At 37.9% G+C, this 16,054-nt stretch overlaps 1 protein-coding gene across 34 annotated transcripts in view; it reads right to left on the minus strand.

Moving 5' to 3' along the window:
• The window catches only part of CAST (calpastatin), a 115,586-nt gene that overhangs the window by 76,170 nt on the left and 23,362 nt on the right, over positions 1-16,054 (minus strand). For all 34 annotated transcript variants that reach the window (XM_078365130.1, XM_078365127.1, XM_078365129.1 and 31 more), the window contains one exon: positions 4,093-4,164. In XM_078365130.1, the coding sequence (XP_078221256.1) occupies positions 4,093-4,164 (72 nt within the window). The remainder of the gene's footprint in view (positions 1-4,092; positions 4,165-16,054) is intronic.

A 16,054-nucleotide genomic window follows, 5' to 3' on the forward strand; every position in this document is an offset into this window, starting at 1 on the left:
TGTGTCAGCAACAGTCCCTCACCCAGTGACCATCAATGCTGTGGTGTCTCCAGCAGTAAAGAATGGCTAAAAAGGGAACCATCCAAGATGGCCGATCGCTAACATCCCGGGATTGCAGCTCTCAGGGAAGGCGCGGAGAACTAGAGGACGCCACACTTTCAGACAAAGTCTGGTCGCTCACGAAGCAGAAGATCCCCCAGTGGTGGAAACACATGAGTCGCCAGCGCGACTCTCATGGTCGGCGCAGCGGTTCCACCGGCACCTCGAGGCGGCAGCGCTCGGCGCAGAGTAAACGGGAACGGTTCCCCTTCTGACCGAGGTTTGGAGCCCGGGGAAGGCAGAGTCACTTACTACGGAAACAAGAAGGAAGCCCGACAGGAGAATCCTGGGCAGAAAAGCACCATCAGTTTTAACGCCGCTGCTCTGGCCCTGGGAACTAACAACCTGGACGTCCACTCAAGAGACCTAATCTGAAAGTTGGTAATTTCAAAGACGACAGGAGGATAAATTTACAATGACGGGAAGAAACCAGCGTAAAAAAGCTGAGAATACTCAAAGTCAGAACGCCTCTCCCTCTAAAGATGATCACAGTTCCACATCAACAATGGAACAAGGCTTGATGGAGAACGAGCGCCTCCTGATGACAGAATCACTCTTCAAGGAATGGATAATAACAAACTTCGGTGAGTTAAAAGAACATGTTGTAGCCCAACGTAAAGAAACTAGGAACTTTGAAAAAAGGTTTGATGAAATCCTATTGAGAATAGACAACTTAGAGAGGAGTATGAGTGAATTAATGGAACTGAAGAATACAATACAGGAACTCCGAGAAGTATGCACAGGTTTAAACACTCGAATTGTTCAAGCAGAAGAAGGGATATCAGAGGTCAAAGTCCAACTTAATGAAATAAAACGTGAAGAAAAGATTAGAGAAAAAAGGATAAAAAGGAATGAGCAAAGTCTCCAAGAAATGTGGGACTATGTGAAAAGACCAAATTTACGTTTGATAGGTGTACCTGAATGCAACGGAGAGAATGAATCCAAGCTGGAAAATACCCTTCAGGATATTATTCAGGAAAATTTTCCTAAACTAGCAAAGCAGGCCAACATTCAACCCCAGGTAATACAGAGAACACCACAAAGATATTCCTCAAGAAGAGCAACCCCAAGGCACATAATCGTTAGATTCACCAGGGTTGAAATGAAGGAGAAGATACTAAGGGCAGCCAGAGAGAAAGGTCAGATTACCCACAAAGGCAAGCCTATCAGACTTACAGCAGATCTCTCGGCAGAAACTCTACAGGCCAGAAGAGAGTGGGGGCCAATATTCAACATCCTCAAAGAACAGAACCTTCAGCCCAGAATTTCATATCCAGCCAAACTAAGCTTCACAACTGAAGGAAAAATAAAATCTTTTATGAACAAGCAAGAACTCAGAGATTTTATTACCACCAGGCCTGCTTTACAAGAGCTTCTGAAAGAAGCATTACACACAGAAAGAAACAACCAGTATTAGCCTTTCTAAAAATACACCAAAAAGTAAAGAGCACCAACATAAAGAAGAATTTACACCAACAAATGGATAAAACAGCCAGTCAACATCAAATGGCAGTAACCCTAAATTTAAATTGACTAAATTCCCAATCAAAAGACACAGCCAAAACCCAACGGCATGTTACATCCAGACCTGTTTCACATGCAAGGATACACAAAGACTCAAAACAAAGGGATGGAGAAAGATTTACCAACCAAATGGAGAGCAAAAATAAATAATAAATAAATAAAAAGCAGGAGTTGCAATTCTTGTATCAGATAAAATAGATTTTAAAGCAACAAAGATATAGTGGTAAAAGGATCAATGCAACAACAAGAGCTAACGATCCTAACACCCAGATAGGAGACTTAGATTCAATGAGACAGAAAATTAATAAGGATAACAAGGACTCGAACTCAGATCCAGAACAAGTAAACTTAATAAATATTTATAGAGCTCTCCACTTCAAATACACAAAATATACATTCTTGTCAATACCACATCACACCTACCCATAAGTTTAAATGAAACATTGATTGGCCATTATTAATACCCAATTTTTTTCAAAATAAAACAATATTTCCATTTACTCTCCCTCTTTCTCTTCCTCTCCTTTACTTACTTTTTTTTTTTTCTTTCCTTCTTTCAAAAAAAAAGAAATCAACTTGTAAACCTCTAGATCCAGGTCGGCAATGTCTCTTTCATTGCTTGATTTCCTTTCTTCCCTTCCCTCCCTCCCTCCCTCCCCACTTCCTCCCTTCCTTCCTTCCTTCATCCCTTCCTTCCTCCCTACCGTCTTTATTCCCTTCCTTCCTGCCTTCCTCCCCCCCCCAAAAAAAGAGAGAGAAAAAAAAAAAAAAAAGAATGGCTAAAAAAGAGCAGACCTCAGTTTTGCGTTTATGTTGGTCCCAAACATTAATTAACTCCCTGTATTTACAATTCATTGTCTTTCAGTGATTTTTATATTTTTACTGATTGGCAGAAGAGGGCTTTGAGAAGGAATTTAAAAGACAGGGGTCTTAAAGTGGGATGGTATTTAGCATTAGAGGGACTGGCCTCTTCTCACTTCTCAGCTGATCATTTTTTTGGGCACCATCACGGGCTTTGAGAACAGTCAGAACTCTGAGTGACACTAAAATACTAACTCTTCATTGAGCAAGTGACATCTATGAGAAAGTCTCACTTTCATAAGATAGCCACCAATTTCAAACAAACAAAAAAGGTTACTTTAAATAGTTGTATAGATAGTCTTGACACATAGGTTGAGGTTTTAGATAATCTTGGACATATTGAAATGGCCTGAATATAACAATATTTTTTTCTTTTTTTTTTTTTTTTTGAGACAGAGTCTTGCTCTGTCGCCAGGCTGGAGTGCAGTGGTGCAATCTTGGCTCACTGCAACATCCGCCTCTTGAGTTCAGGCAATTCTCCTGCCTCAGTCTCCCAAGTAACTGGGACTACAGGAACATGTCATCATACCCAGCTAATTTGTGTATTTTTAGTAGAGACAAGGTTTCACCATCTTGTCCAGACTGGTCTTGAACTCCTGACCTCCCAACACAATTTTATTTATCAAAAACTACTAGCTAAAATTATAAAATTATATTTTCTTGTCTATTTGTTTTTGAGGAAAGGTCTTGTTCTGTTGCCCAGGCTGGACTTCAGTGGCACTGTCACAGTTCACTGCAGCCTCGACCTCCCAAACTCCAGAGATCCTCCCACCTAAGCCATCTGAGTAGCTGGGACTACAGGCACATAACAAGCCTGACTAATTTTTAATTTTTTTTTGTAGAGACAGGGTCTTATTATGTTGCTCAAGCTGTTCACGAACTCCTGGGCTCAAGTTATCCTCCTGCTTCAGTGTCCCAAAGTGCTGGGATTACAGGCATGAGCCACTGTGCCTGGCCACTTTCTTGTCTTGAAAGGTGACGTTTCAGTGATTTTTATAAGTTGCAAAACTTTAAAGGGTTATATTACCAAAAATTGCTTAGATGGAGCTTATGAGATCCAGCATTGTCAAAGATCTCATGACAGGAAACTTGGGTTCAAGCCCTATCTCCATCTTACCGGTGTTGTGAGCTTGTCAAGGTTACTTAAACTCCTTGAGCTCTGGTTCCCTCATGTATAAAGGAATAATAATAAGAAGATTGTGAGGGGATTACATGATATAATTACATAGAGCACTTAGCAGAGTACCTGGTGTGGTTAATGCCCATGAGGAGGATTTGAATTATTTTCTAAAGTGGGAGGACTATACTTTTACTCACAGTATGTGTAAAAGTGTAATATTATCTATAGATAGTCTTGATAATTAATATTTGTTTAACACTTATTATTATATACCAAGGAGAATTATACAATAAATGGTTTTACTAGGTTTTAAATCACTCATATCATTATTAAGAAATTATGTTCTGTCTTCCAGCACAGAAATGATACTTGGTTCAAAAACCTTCAGTGATATCCAGACACCGTTTACCTTCCCTACAGGCCCCCCCTACTAATGATATCCCTGTAGAATACAGTAGAGGTCTTTCTATGTTCAGGAAATCACTGACCTTGGCGGCCGAGGCTGTTCCATCAGCATAGGCTCTGGAGGATTGACTGCTCCTGAGGCTTGTTGCTTTTTTCTTGAAAATAAAAAATATTAGTTTCAATGGGGAAAACACCTTACCAATATAGTCAAATGCAAACTTACATATCAATACAAATATTTTCTCAAGCAAAAATCAGACTAATATTTGAAACACACCCAAAGTAAACATATGCTTTTAATTTTTCGTAACTTTGCCTGAAGATGATATAAATATTAAAATGAAGAGTACGTTGAATAAATCTAAACTGTTCAATATTCAATGAGTTTGGAGAACTGCAAAACTCACCAGGGCAGTTGTCACACACTTCCAAGAACATCACTCTCCTTTCCAGTGCCACGGAGAGTATACAATGTTACAATGTCTATGGAGGGTGATTTAGCAATATGTATCAAGGATGCTATTGTACTTGTAAAAATGTATCTTAGGGAAATAAGAGAAGAGAAAAAGTATTTTGCTTCAAAGATATTCATCACAGTACTACAAGCTAAAAAAGCTGAAAACAGGTCGGGTGCAGTGGCTCACGCCTGTAATCGCAGCACTTTGGAAGGCAGAGGCGGGTGGATCATGAGCTCAGGAGATGGAGACCATCCTGGCTAATATGGTGAAACCCCATCTCTACTAAAAATACAAAAAGTTAGCCAGGCGTGATGGCACATGCCTATAGTCTCAGCTCCTCAGGAGGCTGAGGCAAGAGAATTGCTTGACTCTGGGAGGCAGAAGTGGTAGTGAGCCAAGATGGTGCCACTGCACTCCAGCCTGGGTGTCAGAGCAAGACTCTGTCTCAAAAAAAAAAAAAAAAAGCTGAAAACAATATCTATAATAATGAATGTTTATGAGTACTTATGGTGTGCCAGGTAATTCTTCTATAAGAATAATAGAATTATAGATAATAATGGGATAAAAACGATTTAAGAATAAAGCCTCTTAGAGCATTATTCTAAGTACTCTGTTTTAAATAGCATGCACAACAACATAAACCTGATACTATTGTTATCCCCATTTTATGGGTGAGAGAACTGAGGAACGGAATGCATAAATTACTTGGCCATGGTCATAGGAAAAGGCAGGATGCCTGCTCCAGACTGTAATCTCCTACCTACCTATACTGCCTCCCATAATAGGGGTTATATTATTGCACAGCCATAGGAGGAAATATCATCTGGTTATTAAAAGTCATGATTTAGGAGAATACCTCATTAAATTAAAACATATTCATATTTTATATAAAGTCAAATTATAAAATAGTATGTATAGTATGATCCCTTAAGGTCATATGAGGTTATTTTCTGATGGTGTAAAGGGTAATTTTTAAAAAATCCTCCTTGAGATTTTTTTGTGTTTTCTTATGTAAGTATTTTAATTGAGAAAAAGAAAATAAATGGAGGAAAAAAGGAAAGGTAAAATACACATTTGCTTTCTCAACAAGACCTTCATATCCTGTATCTCTTTCCATAAGAAAGAGATAGTCATAAAGTATCTATATTCCAAAGAAACAAGCATATAAACTACAAAGCTATATAATGTAAAATGGTGATATGCTCCACGGTCTCTAAAGTGTGAATAATGTACTGTAAACAATGAATAGGCCGAGTGCCGTGGCTACACCTGTAATCACAGCACTTTGGGAGGCTGAGATGGGCGGATCACGAGGTCAGGAGTTTGAGACCAGCCTGGGCAATGTGGTGAAACCCTGCCTCTACTAAAATACAAAAAATTAGCTGGGCGTGGTGGCAGATCCCTGTAATCCCAGTTTGGGAGGCTGAGGCAGAAGATTGGCTTGAATCTGAGAGGCAGAGGTTGCAGTGAGCCAAGATTGTGCCACTGCACTCTGGCCTGGGCACCTGGGTGACAGAGCGAGACTCGTCTCAAAACAAACAAACAAACAAACAAACAAAAACAAAACAAAGCCCACATTGAATACACAAGGTAAGATAATGCATGAATTAGCTGGTATATAACACATTAAAGTGTTCTGTGTCTATGCAATTAACATTTTATATGTATATGGATAATTATTTGGTTTCATTCTTTTTTAGAATAAATATCTAGCCAAATTTATATTTTCTAATTTATTGAAAATGCATGCCATGGAAGTTTGAACTGAAGTCTTCTTTTCCTTCAGGGTAAATTTTGCCTTAGCATGCCCAAAACTCAAAACTTAGCTTGCTGTCCTCAAAGCACAATCTCTATGTGTTCACTGGTCAACCATTCTAGGGGGCCTCACAGGCATTTGCAAGAGTTCAGCCTCCCAGGCATCATCTGTAGAATAAATAAACAGTCTCTCCCAAGCATACACATACTGCCATCAACCAAGGAAAGAAAAAAACCTAGATAAATGTGATAAACACAAAAGAGGCTGCTAAGAAGCTGGTGATGCAGGTGTGATACGTGAGATGGTAAAAGGAGGGGAAAACCCACATTTTATCCAGATTGCAAGTCTTTTTAAAATTATCACAAATAATAACAAATAGCTTCTGACAACCTTAATGTACAAATGGATTCTGTGTAAAAGACTGGACATAAGACATAAAGACAAGAATACAGCAGCAGCAGCATCCATTTCAACTTCATTACCTATCTCAGCCTCTCATTTTCCAGTGAGGAAACTGAAGGAGGTTAGGTCTGTTTTCAATGTGACACAGCTGTCCAAAACTCCAGCTATTAGCTTTTGATCTTAGCTGTAATTGAGGAGGGCCATGTCCCAACCCTGGGCTAATTACAGATTCCATTCACTACATCACAGCTCACATATTGGACGCCAGCTTACCTGTAAAGTCTGCAAATTGATTCCACTACTTACAATATGCCAAATAGGATCTGCCAATGAAAATTTAAAAACTTGTATTTTGGCAGTGATGAAACTATTAAATTAAAAATAATAACTGTAAACAATATACATGCTGAAATGACTTACTAATAAATGAAATGCTTTTTAACTTAATGGAGGTTCCCTCAACTTTCTTGTGGGTATGATATGTTCCCCTACAGACTGGCTTGCTCTCAGAGCTGCCTGGATTACCTAGTCCACAAAGGACCAATGTAGTTCAGCTGAAGTGAGAGTGGAATATGTAAAATGATCTTTCATTACATTTTTATCTAACAAATATTTATTAAGCTCTTTGTTGACATCTGGCACTCAAAATACAATGCAAAAGCTGGAAATACACCCATATACAGAGCAGACTCCTTATTTTGAGATTGGTAATCAGAGTTTAATTACATATTGTTTTGGCCTATGTACAAGACCTGGCCCCCTTTCTTCATTTGTGTCTGACTTTACATATTCATTTGTTCATTCATTCACTGAGCAAACTATGAACCTGGTCCTATTCTAGGCAATGGGGATATAATGACCAGTTAAACAGAAAAGGCTGCTCTCATGGCTCTTACATTCCAGTAGACAGACTCAGCCTCTAAGTAAGTCAACAAAAAAGCAAGATGATTTCAGAGAGTGGCGAGTCCTAAACAAACTATGAAACAGGAAGAGGTAACAGAGAGTGATTGGCTGAGGATTGCTTCAGACAGGATGGATGAGGAAGTGACATTTGACTAAGACCTGACTGCTGTGAAGAAACCATGTAAATACGGGATAACGGAGAGGAGGCATTCCAGGTAGACAGTGCAGCAGGTGCAAGGGCCCTGAGGTAAGGTTGGGCTTGGTAAGCAGGAGGAGCAGAAAGAAGCCAGTAAGCCAAAGCATGCTGGGAAGGGGCATGTATGGTACGAGATGAAACAAAATGCAGGATCACAATATTTGTTCTGAAGTGATGAGGGTTCAGAATAGCCCTATAGTCACATGAGTTTGGGATCATCAATTTCTTCGAAGATGTGGTTTGCTTCTGGTCTTCTCTGGTTACTCTCTGGCCCCCATTGTCCTCCCTTGCCTTCAGGTGCAGGGTTCTCAAAGTCCTCTGGCTTCATGTCATCTTGTGCTTAGTGTTGCTGGTATCTTCATACTCCTTCATACTCCTTAACATCAGCATCAGTTCTTAGAAATTCCACCCTGCCCTGGACAGATCTCTTACCTTGCTAGATGTGCATACTCACTAACTAGTGATAAGGCTGGATCCACCTTCAGGACAGAATTCATCTACTTTCAGTAAGCAGAAACTCTCAAAACAAGCTCATTTATATATGATATTGCATCATCTGTTGCAAGAAGGCATGAAAAAATTAGTTGCATACTTTTTTGTGTATCTATTGCAGTTCAGAGAAAATTTTTTTTACGGAATCAATCAAAAATTGAATCTTTAAAATTTTCAAAATAACAATGAAGTTTCAAGAGCCAGGCAAAGAGTTGCTGTGTCATTGTCACCTAAAATCTCAGAAAGGGCTCCCTGAGTGAAGCCACGTGTTTTGCCCTGAGACTTCTTGACTTTGTGAAGAAAGGCACCACATTCCCTTGGACAATGGTCCTACCTTATGATTTATATAGCAAGAGTCCTGTTCTACCAAATTCCAACTATGAGCTCTTAGGCAAGTTTATGAACAGTCCTCAATACCAGTTTTCTTTCTTTCTTTTTTTTATCGTACTTTAGGTTCTGGGGTAAATGTGCAGATCATGCAGGATTGTTGCGTAGGTACATACATGGCAATATGGTTTGCTGCCTTCCTCCCCCCATCACCTATATCTGGTATTTTTCCCACATTGTCCCTCCCCACTCTCTGCTGTCCCTCCCCTGGTGTCCCCCAACTGACTGCAGTGTGTGATGCTGCCCTCCCTGTGTCCACATGTTCTAATTGTTCAACACTCATGTATGAGCGATACCATGCAGTGTTTGGTTTTCTGTTTTGTGTCAGTTTGCTGAGAATGATGGTTTCCAGATTCATCCATGTCCCTATGAAGGACACGAACTCATCATTCTTTATGGCTGTATAGTATTCCATGGTGTATATGTGCCACATTTTCTTTATCCAGTCTATTGTTGATGGACATTTGGGTTGGTTCCAGGTCTTTGCTATTGTAAACAGTGCCACAATGAACATAGGTGTGCATGTGTCTTTATAATAGAATAATTTATAATTCTTTGGGTATATACCCAGTAATGGGATTACTGAGTCAAACGGTATTTGTTTCTAGGTCCTTGAGGAATCACCACACTGTCTTCCACAATGATTGCACTAATTTGCACTCCCACCAGCAGTGTAAAAGTGTTCCTATTTCTCCACATCCTCTCCAGCATCTGTTGTCTCCAGATTTTGAAATGATTGCCATTCTAACTGGTCAACACCAGTTTTCTGAGTAATGTGAATAACTCTGCTCATACCTCAGAAGGTGATTTTGAGGGCTAAATGAGCTAAAACATGTCCTGAAGACTGTGACCCACAAGTTGAAATTCCTAACTGTAAGGTGAGAGGCTCAAAGTTTTTGCCCAGGTAGCAATGGAACAGACTGACCACACGGCAACCCCAATGGGTCTGGTTTTTACTCATGAAAAGACTTAGTGGCTGCTGAAAATTTTCTATGAGTTTTATTATGTATATAATTATACAAATAATAACTTTTTGTGGGGCAGAAAAATGTAATTTCTTCCTTAGAACTAGCTCATGATCCTATTAATGGGATGCTATTAAGTTATTTGGAAACAGTTTGAGTTTCTGAGATTTGTTATTAAGCTTTGTTAAGTTGGAACAGATCAGCCTTTAGAGTACGTGTTATTGTGATATAATAAGACATGTATATAGTCATGTGCTGAATAAGCATGTTTCAGTCAACAACAGACTGCATTTTCTGTATATGGGACAGTGGTCCCACAAGATTATAATAGGGCATATATATGAACTTGATGTATGACACATGATATTGGCATTGCAGATCAAATAGGGGAAATGACCAATATTCAGTCATGGTGCTGAGATATTTGGTTTTCTATATGAAAAACTATATATAAATAAAGCTGTATATACATCCGGATTTGTGTCAGTACACTCTGGCATTTCTACAATGATAAAGTCACATTAATAACACATTTCTTAGACTTCATGAAAAGTACTTCTCAGGATAAAAACCCTCATTGAAATATGTAAGTTTTTACATATCTGTTAAGAAATCTACTCCATAACTTAGGAGTCATCCTATAAAATGGCAAGAAGTATTGTTTCCATGTGAAAATACATGATTTGGAAATCGTGTCTAGAAAAAGATTGTCTTTCAATTCCCCAACACCAGCAATTATAAAACTATGACTCTTAGTTACAAATGTTCTTTTACACCATAGTTTAAACAGTCACCAAATAAGTACAAATTGCTTTTATAACAAAAGAGGTATAAATGTGTGCTACTGCAAATGCAAAGCAATAAAAAGAATGTGCTGGCTCCAATAAACACTGATAACGAAGCCACAATTAATGAGCCTTATCCTTAACTCATAATATTACATAGAAATTTACATACCAAATGAAATGTCCCATGTTCTGGGGCCTTAATAACACCCACTGTGGTGAGCACGTTCCAGTGAGTTTTTTTTTTTTTTTTTTTTGATTACTCAGTTTCCATGCATCACTCAGGGGGAGCCTCTCAAGGTAGTCCAGCTCAAGTCTTTCTAGTCATGAGGTTGTTGCACTGACCAGGAGTCAGGAAAATGCTACTCTTCTAGGGCTCTGCCTCTGCCTTGCCTCCGCTTCCCTCAGAGCCTCATCTCCTGCTTACAAAGGGAAACTAGCTATACCTACATCATGAGAATTGAAATGATTTAAGTTCCTATACAATCATCTTGAATGAAAAGAGGGTATCACACAAGGAAGAAGGAGGGATATGAAGGGTAGAGAACTGAATAACAAAAAAGTGACAACAGAAGTAAGAAAGTCTGTGGAGTTGGCCTCCATCTTATAAGGTAGACTTCATAATATAGGTAATTTTATGATGAGTATCAGATACTAGTGAAAAGCACAGACTCTGGAAAGTAATTTCAATTCTGGGTTCTATTATTAAATAACTATGTGACCTTAGACGGGTTATTTAGTCAAGCTGTGCCTCAGTTTCCTTATCAGGAGAACGGGGTTGCCATAAGGGGTATGTGTGTGCTCATGTGTGTGCACATGTATATTTGCATGTGTATATAGTGCCTATGTAAGTGTTAGCTATTTTCATCAAATGACCTCTAGTTCTCTACTACCTCTACAGGATCTACAGAAAAAAAAAAATGCTTACATTTTTCTCTTCCTTTCCTACCAAACTACTTCTCACTGGGGCATTAATAATGAATGTATTAACTAGAAATACCTATAGTTTAAAAACAGATCCAGAAAAAGGAAATGAAAGATTAAGGAAATTGTTAATGGCAGAATTTCAGACATCAACAAGCCAACTAGGAAAATACGATTATATAGTGCTTTCTAAATATATCTACTTGATTAGATTGTCCCTGCAAGGGTGGGGATGATGTGTGTGAAGAAACCTCTTTAAATTGTATGTAACATTTTGGAGGGTATTTTTTGTATTATACATGTGTGTAGCTTTCAAAGAAAAGATCATAGTTTCATCAGATTCCAAACAAAATTATTTTGTGAACTAAAATTTCAGTATTCTAGCTCTCCAAGTTGTCATTGTTCATAAGTCCTTATTTTCTGTCCATATTTAAGAGGTGCTTTTCTACTCAAACGTGTGTGTGCTCCCACCTGCACCCACAAGCACACAAAACATACACACACGTATACACACACGGCAGCAGCAGCCTTACTCTGAAAGTAGCTCTTAGGGGCTACAAAGTGAAAAAAAAAGCTCAGATACACAACACTGGTCTCTTTAAGGTGTAAGCAGATACATGCATAGGTACTTCTCTGGTCATTGTTAAAACACTCTTATCTTACTCTTTTATTATCTATGCTGCCTATTGTTCTTTTTCTTCTGGTTCAAAAAATACATTTAGGATTTTTAAAAAGTAGGAAGCAGAAATAATAATTACTTAAAATCCTGTCAATCAAGACAACTAATTTCAGTTTTTTCTATTTTTATACAAATACAAAAATATGCACAAGACAACATATTATAATTATGTTATATAAGTGGAATTGTAGATCTTACATTTAGAAAGATTTTTTTACCTAATATAAGCATTTCATCTGCCATTAAATGTTTTTCAAAACATAGTATTAAAAATGCTTTCATCCGTACATCAGTGCCATGATTTCACTTCTCTTTTGTACAGGTGTTTCCTTCTTAGTTTGTTGTTATTATAAATGAAGCTATCATAAATATCTTTGAATATAAGGAAGTCATCCTGTACACCTCTGATTATGTACTTGGAATACATTTCTAGAACTGGAACTTCTGGATCAAAAAGGCTTTTCTTGTTTATGATGCAGTCACTTGTTCCCTATTTCTAGATATAATTTGTTTTAATTAAAGGAAAAGTTCAATCGTATTTCTAACATTTTCAATATTATTGATGTTTTTTATTATTCAAAGAAAATTTATATATAAAATCAAGATGAAACCTTTTATCAAAACACACACACACCCTAACATATATTCATTCAGAAAGACAAAGTCAACAATGTGTGGTCACTGCTAAGCCAAGAAATATATTTTTTCATAATTTTTTAACACTGTACCACAGCAAGGAATTACCTACTTTTAACCACTAGGTGTCCCCTGAACTATATGGTTAATACTCAGGCAGTTAAACCCAGGCAGATAACACCGTATCATGTCTAACAAATATCTAATCTTTCTTATTGGCAGCTGGTGGTAAGAACCCTCATTATCTTTTAAATTTGTTAGTCATTGAGCTTTCAATTTCACTATTTAGTGAAATAAGTATATCGTATTAGACTTTGCTGAGTCTACTTGCTGTATTAAGAAAGTAAACAGGAAAAAAAAGTGTCAAAATTATATTCAGAGAAGCAATTTTTATCCCAAGTACTAAGTGAAACCAAAAATGGAATGTGATTATAAGATTATTTTGGCTCTTGGCTTTCTATAAATGATTTTCTTCAAAATTGTAGATTTCAGATTTAGAGTGATATATTTATAGAATGGTACTAAAGTCTAAAAAATTCTGGTCTTTAAGCTCCAGTTAGATCCTTTAGGAATGAGAGGCTTGATGTGCAAAAGAGAGAGCCCAGAAATGCCAATTTTAATGTGAATAACGAACTAGGAAGTCTAGAATCATGATTAAGATAAACAATTTTTTTAGGATTCACTTGTTAGTTCTTTCTGAACAACATCTTTCCTATTTGATGTTGCTTAATTAATAAGTGAATCCATTTACCAACAAACAACTGGCAGAGAACAGTACCAAACAATCTGAGAAATCTATAACACGTGAAGTGTCTCAGTCACAATGACAAAGATTCTCTCCTTCACCAAACTCTAATCAGGTTCCTCTGAGCTCTTTTTCAATTAGGCCTCACTGTGGGACTTCCATGTTCATCTCTGCACTATTCACTATTAGCAAGAACACTGCTACATTACTTTAGTCAGAATCCTCCATTCTTGAAATCAAGTCCCCTCAATCTCCGCCATGTGCCAGATGAGGTCTGACCACCCACCTGCCTTCAGCAAGAATCCTAGAGGTCACTTGTCCAGAATCCACCTTATCCCTGATGTTTCCTCTTAATTTTCCATCCACCGATCCCTGATCCTGCTCCTGGCTATAAATTCCCACTTTATTCATTATATTTGGAGTTGAATATTACCAAGGCTTTGAATAACTATAATCAAATGCAGTATTTGAGAATGATGTGCACGGAATTAGATTTTTTAAATTAAGTTTGGCTGTGGAGTCATTTCTTACAAAAACCCTCTTGGAAAAACCAGCCACCCCAATAATTTCTCCCCCTTACTGCAAAATTCCCCTTTCAGTGGTCTCCATACCTATAGCAATGTTCTGGAATGAAGTCTGTCTTACTATTGTTTAACAAGTATCATGGATATATTTTCCTTACAGAACTTATCTCTTTTTGTGTAAGTAAACACTTACTTCAACTTCATTTCTCATTGCTTTATCTGCTGTTCTTTACATAAATCTACATACATTGAAATAAGAGTCTTCTATGCAGAATCTCCACATACTCAGCATCCTCTCAATCATAATCATAGTACAATGGAAACCTTCTGTTACTTCAAAGAAACAGCCTGTAAGAGAACTGATATTATCCCAGTCTCTGAGCAGGGACTTGCCTCAGCCTCCATTCCTCTGGAAATACAGCATTTCAGCCCTGCTGACCGTCTACTCCTTCCTGCATCCCCCACACTGATGACAGGGAGCATCCAGCTTCCTCTATCCTTTCGTTTACTGCTTCTTTGACTTGAGTTATCCTTCCCACTCCCTGCATGTAGACATTTATCAATACTTGATTTTAGTTTTTCTCTCTTCTGTCTCTACACTCTTTTCTTCGGTAATTTCAACCAAGAATTTTGGTAGTGAGGGTTAGAAACAGAGATGGAATGGGAACTTGAACAATTTCAAAGGAATTGCTTTAAAACAGTTTATGATGAAGACTGAGCTAATATGTAATCTAAAGAGGAGTCATGAAATAAAGAGTAAAAAAGGAAAAGGGAATAATCAAAAGATCAAAGGGACAACGTCCTGGCAGAAGTGGAAAGAAATAGGATCAATACCTGCTCCCTCCAACCAAAGTCTCCCACACGGTCCACTGACTGTGAAGCTGCAGCGCTCTTACTGTGTGCTCTACTGTATTCCCACAATATGGCAGAGTGAGTTGGTCAGCAGAGAGGGAGAGGGGTCATTTTCAAAAGAAAAAATAAATGAAATAAAAAATATAAATAAATGTTTATGTGTGCTAGGCACCATGCTATGCACTGCACAAGAATCATTTCGGCCGGGCGCGGTGGCTCACGCCTGTAATCCCAGTACTTTGGGAGTCCGAGGCGGGTGGATTACGAGGTCAAGAGATTGAGAGCAACCTGGTCAACATGGTGAAACCCCATCTCTACTAAAAATACAAAAAATTAGCTGGGCATGGTGGCGCGTGCCTGTAATCCCAGCTATTCGGGAGGCTGAGGCAGGAGAATTGCCTGAACCCAGGAGGCGGAGGTTGCGGTGAGCCAAGATCGTGACATTGCACTCCAGCCTAAGTAACAAGAGTGAAACTCCGTCTCAAAAAAAAAAAAAAAGAATTATTTCAGTGTTACCTAAAATATGTGCAAAAGACCACTGGCATAACAGAAGAATCACCTGGAGTGATTAGCAAAAATACTGATTCCTTGGTCCCACCTTAAATCTACATCAGTCTCTGGAGATGGAGCCCAGGAGTCCGAATTTCTCTTACCATCCCCAGGTGATGCTTAGGCACACAAAAAGTTGATAATCACTGTATTATCTCATGTCATGTCCTGACAAATGAGAAACAGAGTTTTAAATTTGTTGTGGTACAAATACAATGCTCTACACATTTACCAAGTATTCTGTAATAATGATACTTGAAAATAAAAGACTTGTGATGTCAATTTGCCATGAGGTTTTGCTTTCACAAATGAATTATTTTTATAATTTACAAGCCATTATGTATCTTGTTATATGGAAAAATAATGCTGACATTATGACAAGAATCATATATATTTGGTCCTGAGATAAGACAGGTATTTTGCTATGGGTGTGATTTCAGGTTACTGTCTCTTTTGAACCAGTCATTCCACTATTTTTGAAAAGCTAAGAAAGTCTAAAGAATAAAAAAAATCTTTAAACACAGTATTTTTGGAATAATATTTAATCCATCTGTCCATCAGGTTTCTAGTGCTTATGATCGGTGCTGAAGTGAACTGAACTTCCATTCAATTCCATCAATATTTTCTTAAGATTTTATTCTCATTCCACATACAATAAAGTATAATGTTTTGGAAGCAATTTGGTGGGATCTAAGATCTTAGGTAATTCAATTCATAAATCTAAAATAAGATAATGAAGGGTGTATTATTGTTGTATCATATAATGTTGATATATGTATATATTCTCTTATA

The sequence above is a fragment of the Callithrix jacchus genome, chromosome 2 (genome assembly GCF_049354715.1).
Source record: "Callithrix jacchus isolate 240 chromosome 2, calJac240_pri, whole genome shotgun sequence".
Lineage (NCBI taxonomy): Eukaryota > Metazoa > Chordata > Mammalia > Primates > Cebidae > Callithrix > Callithrix jacchus.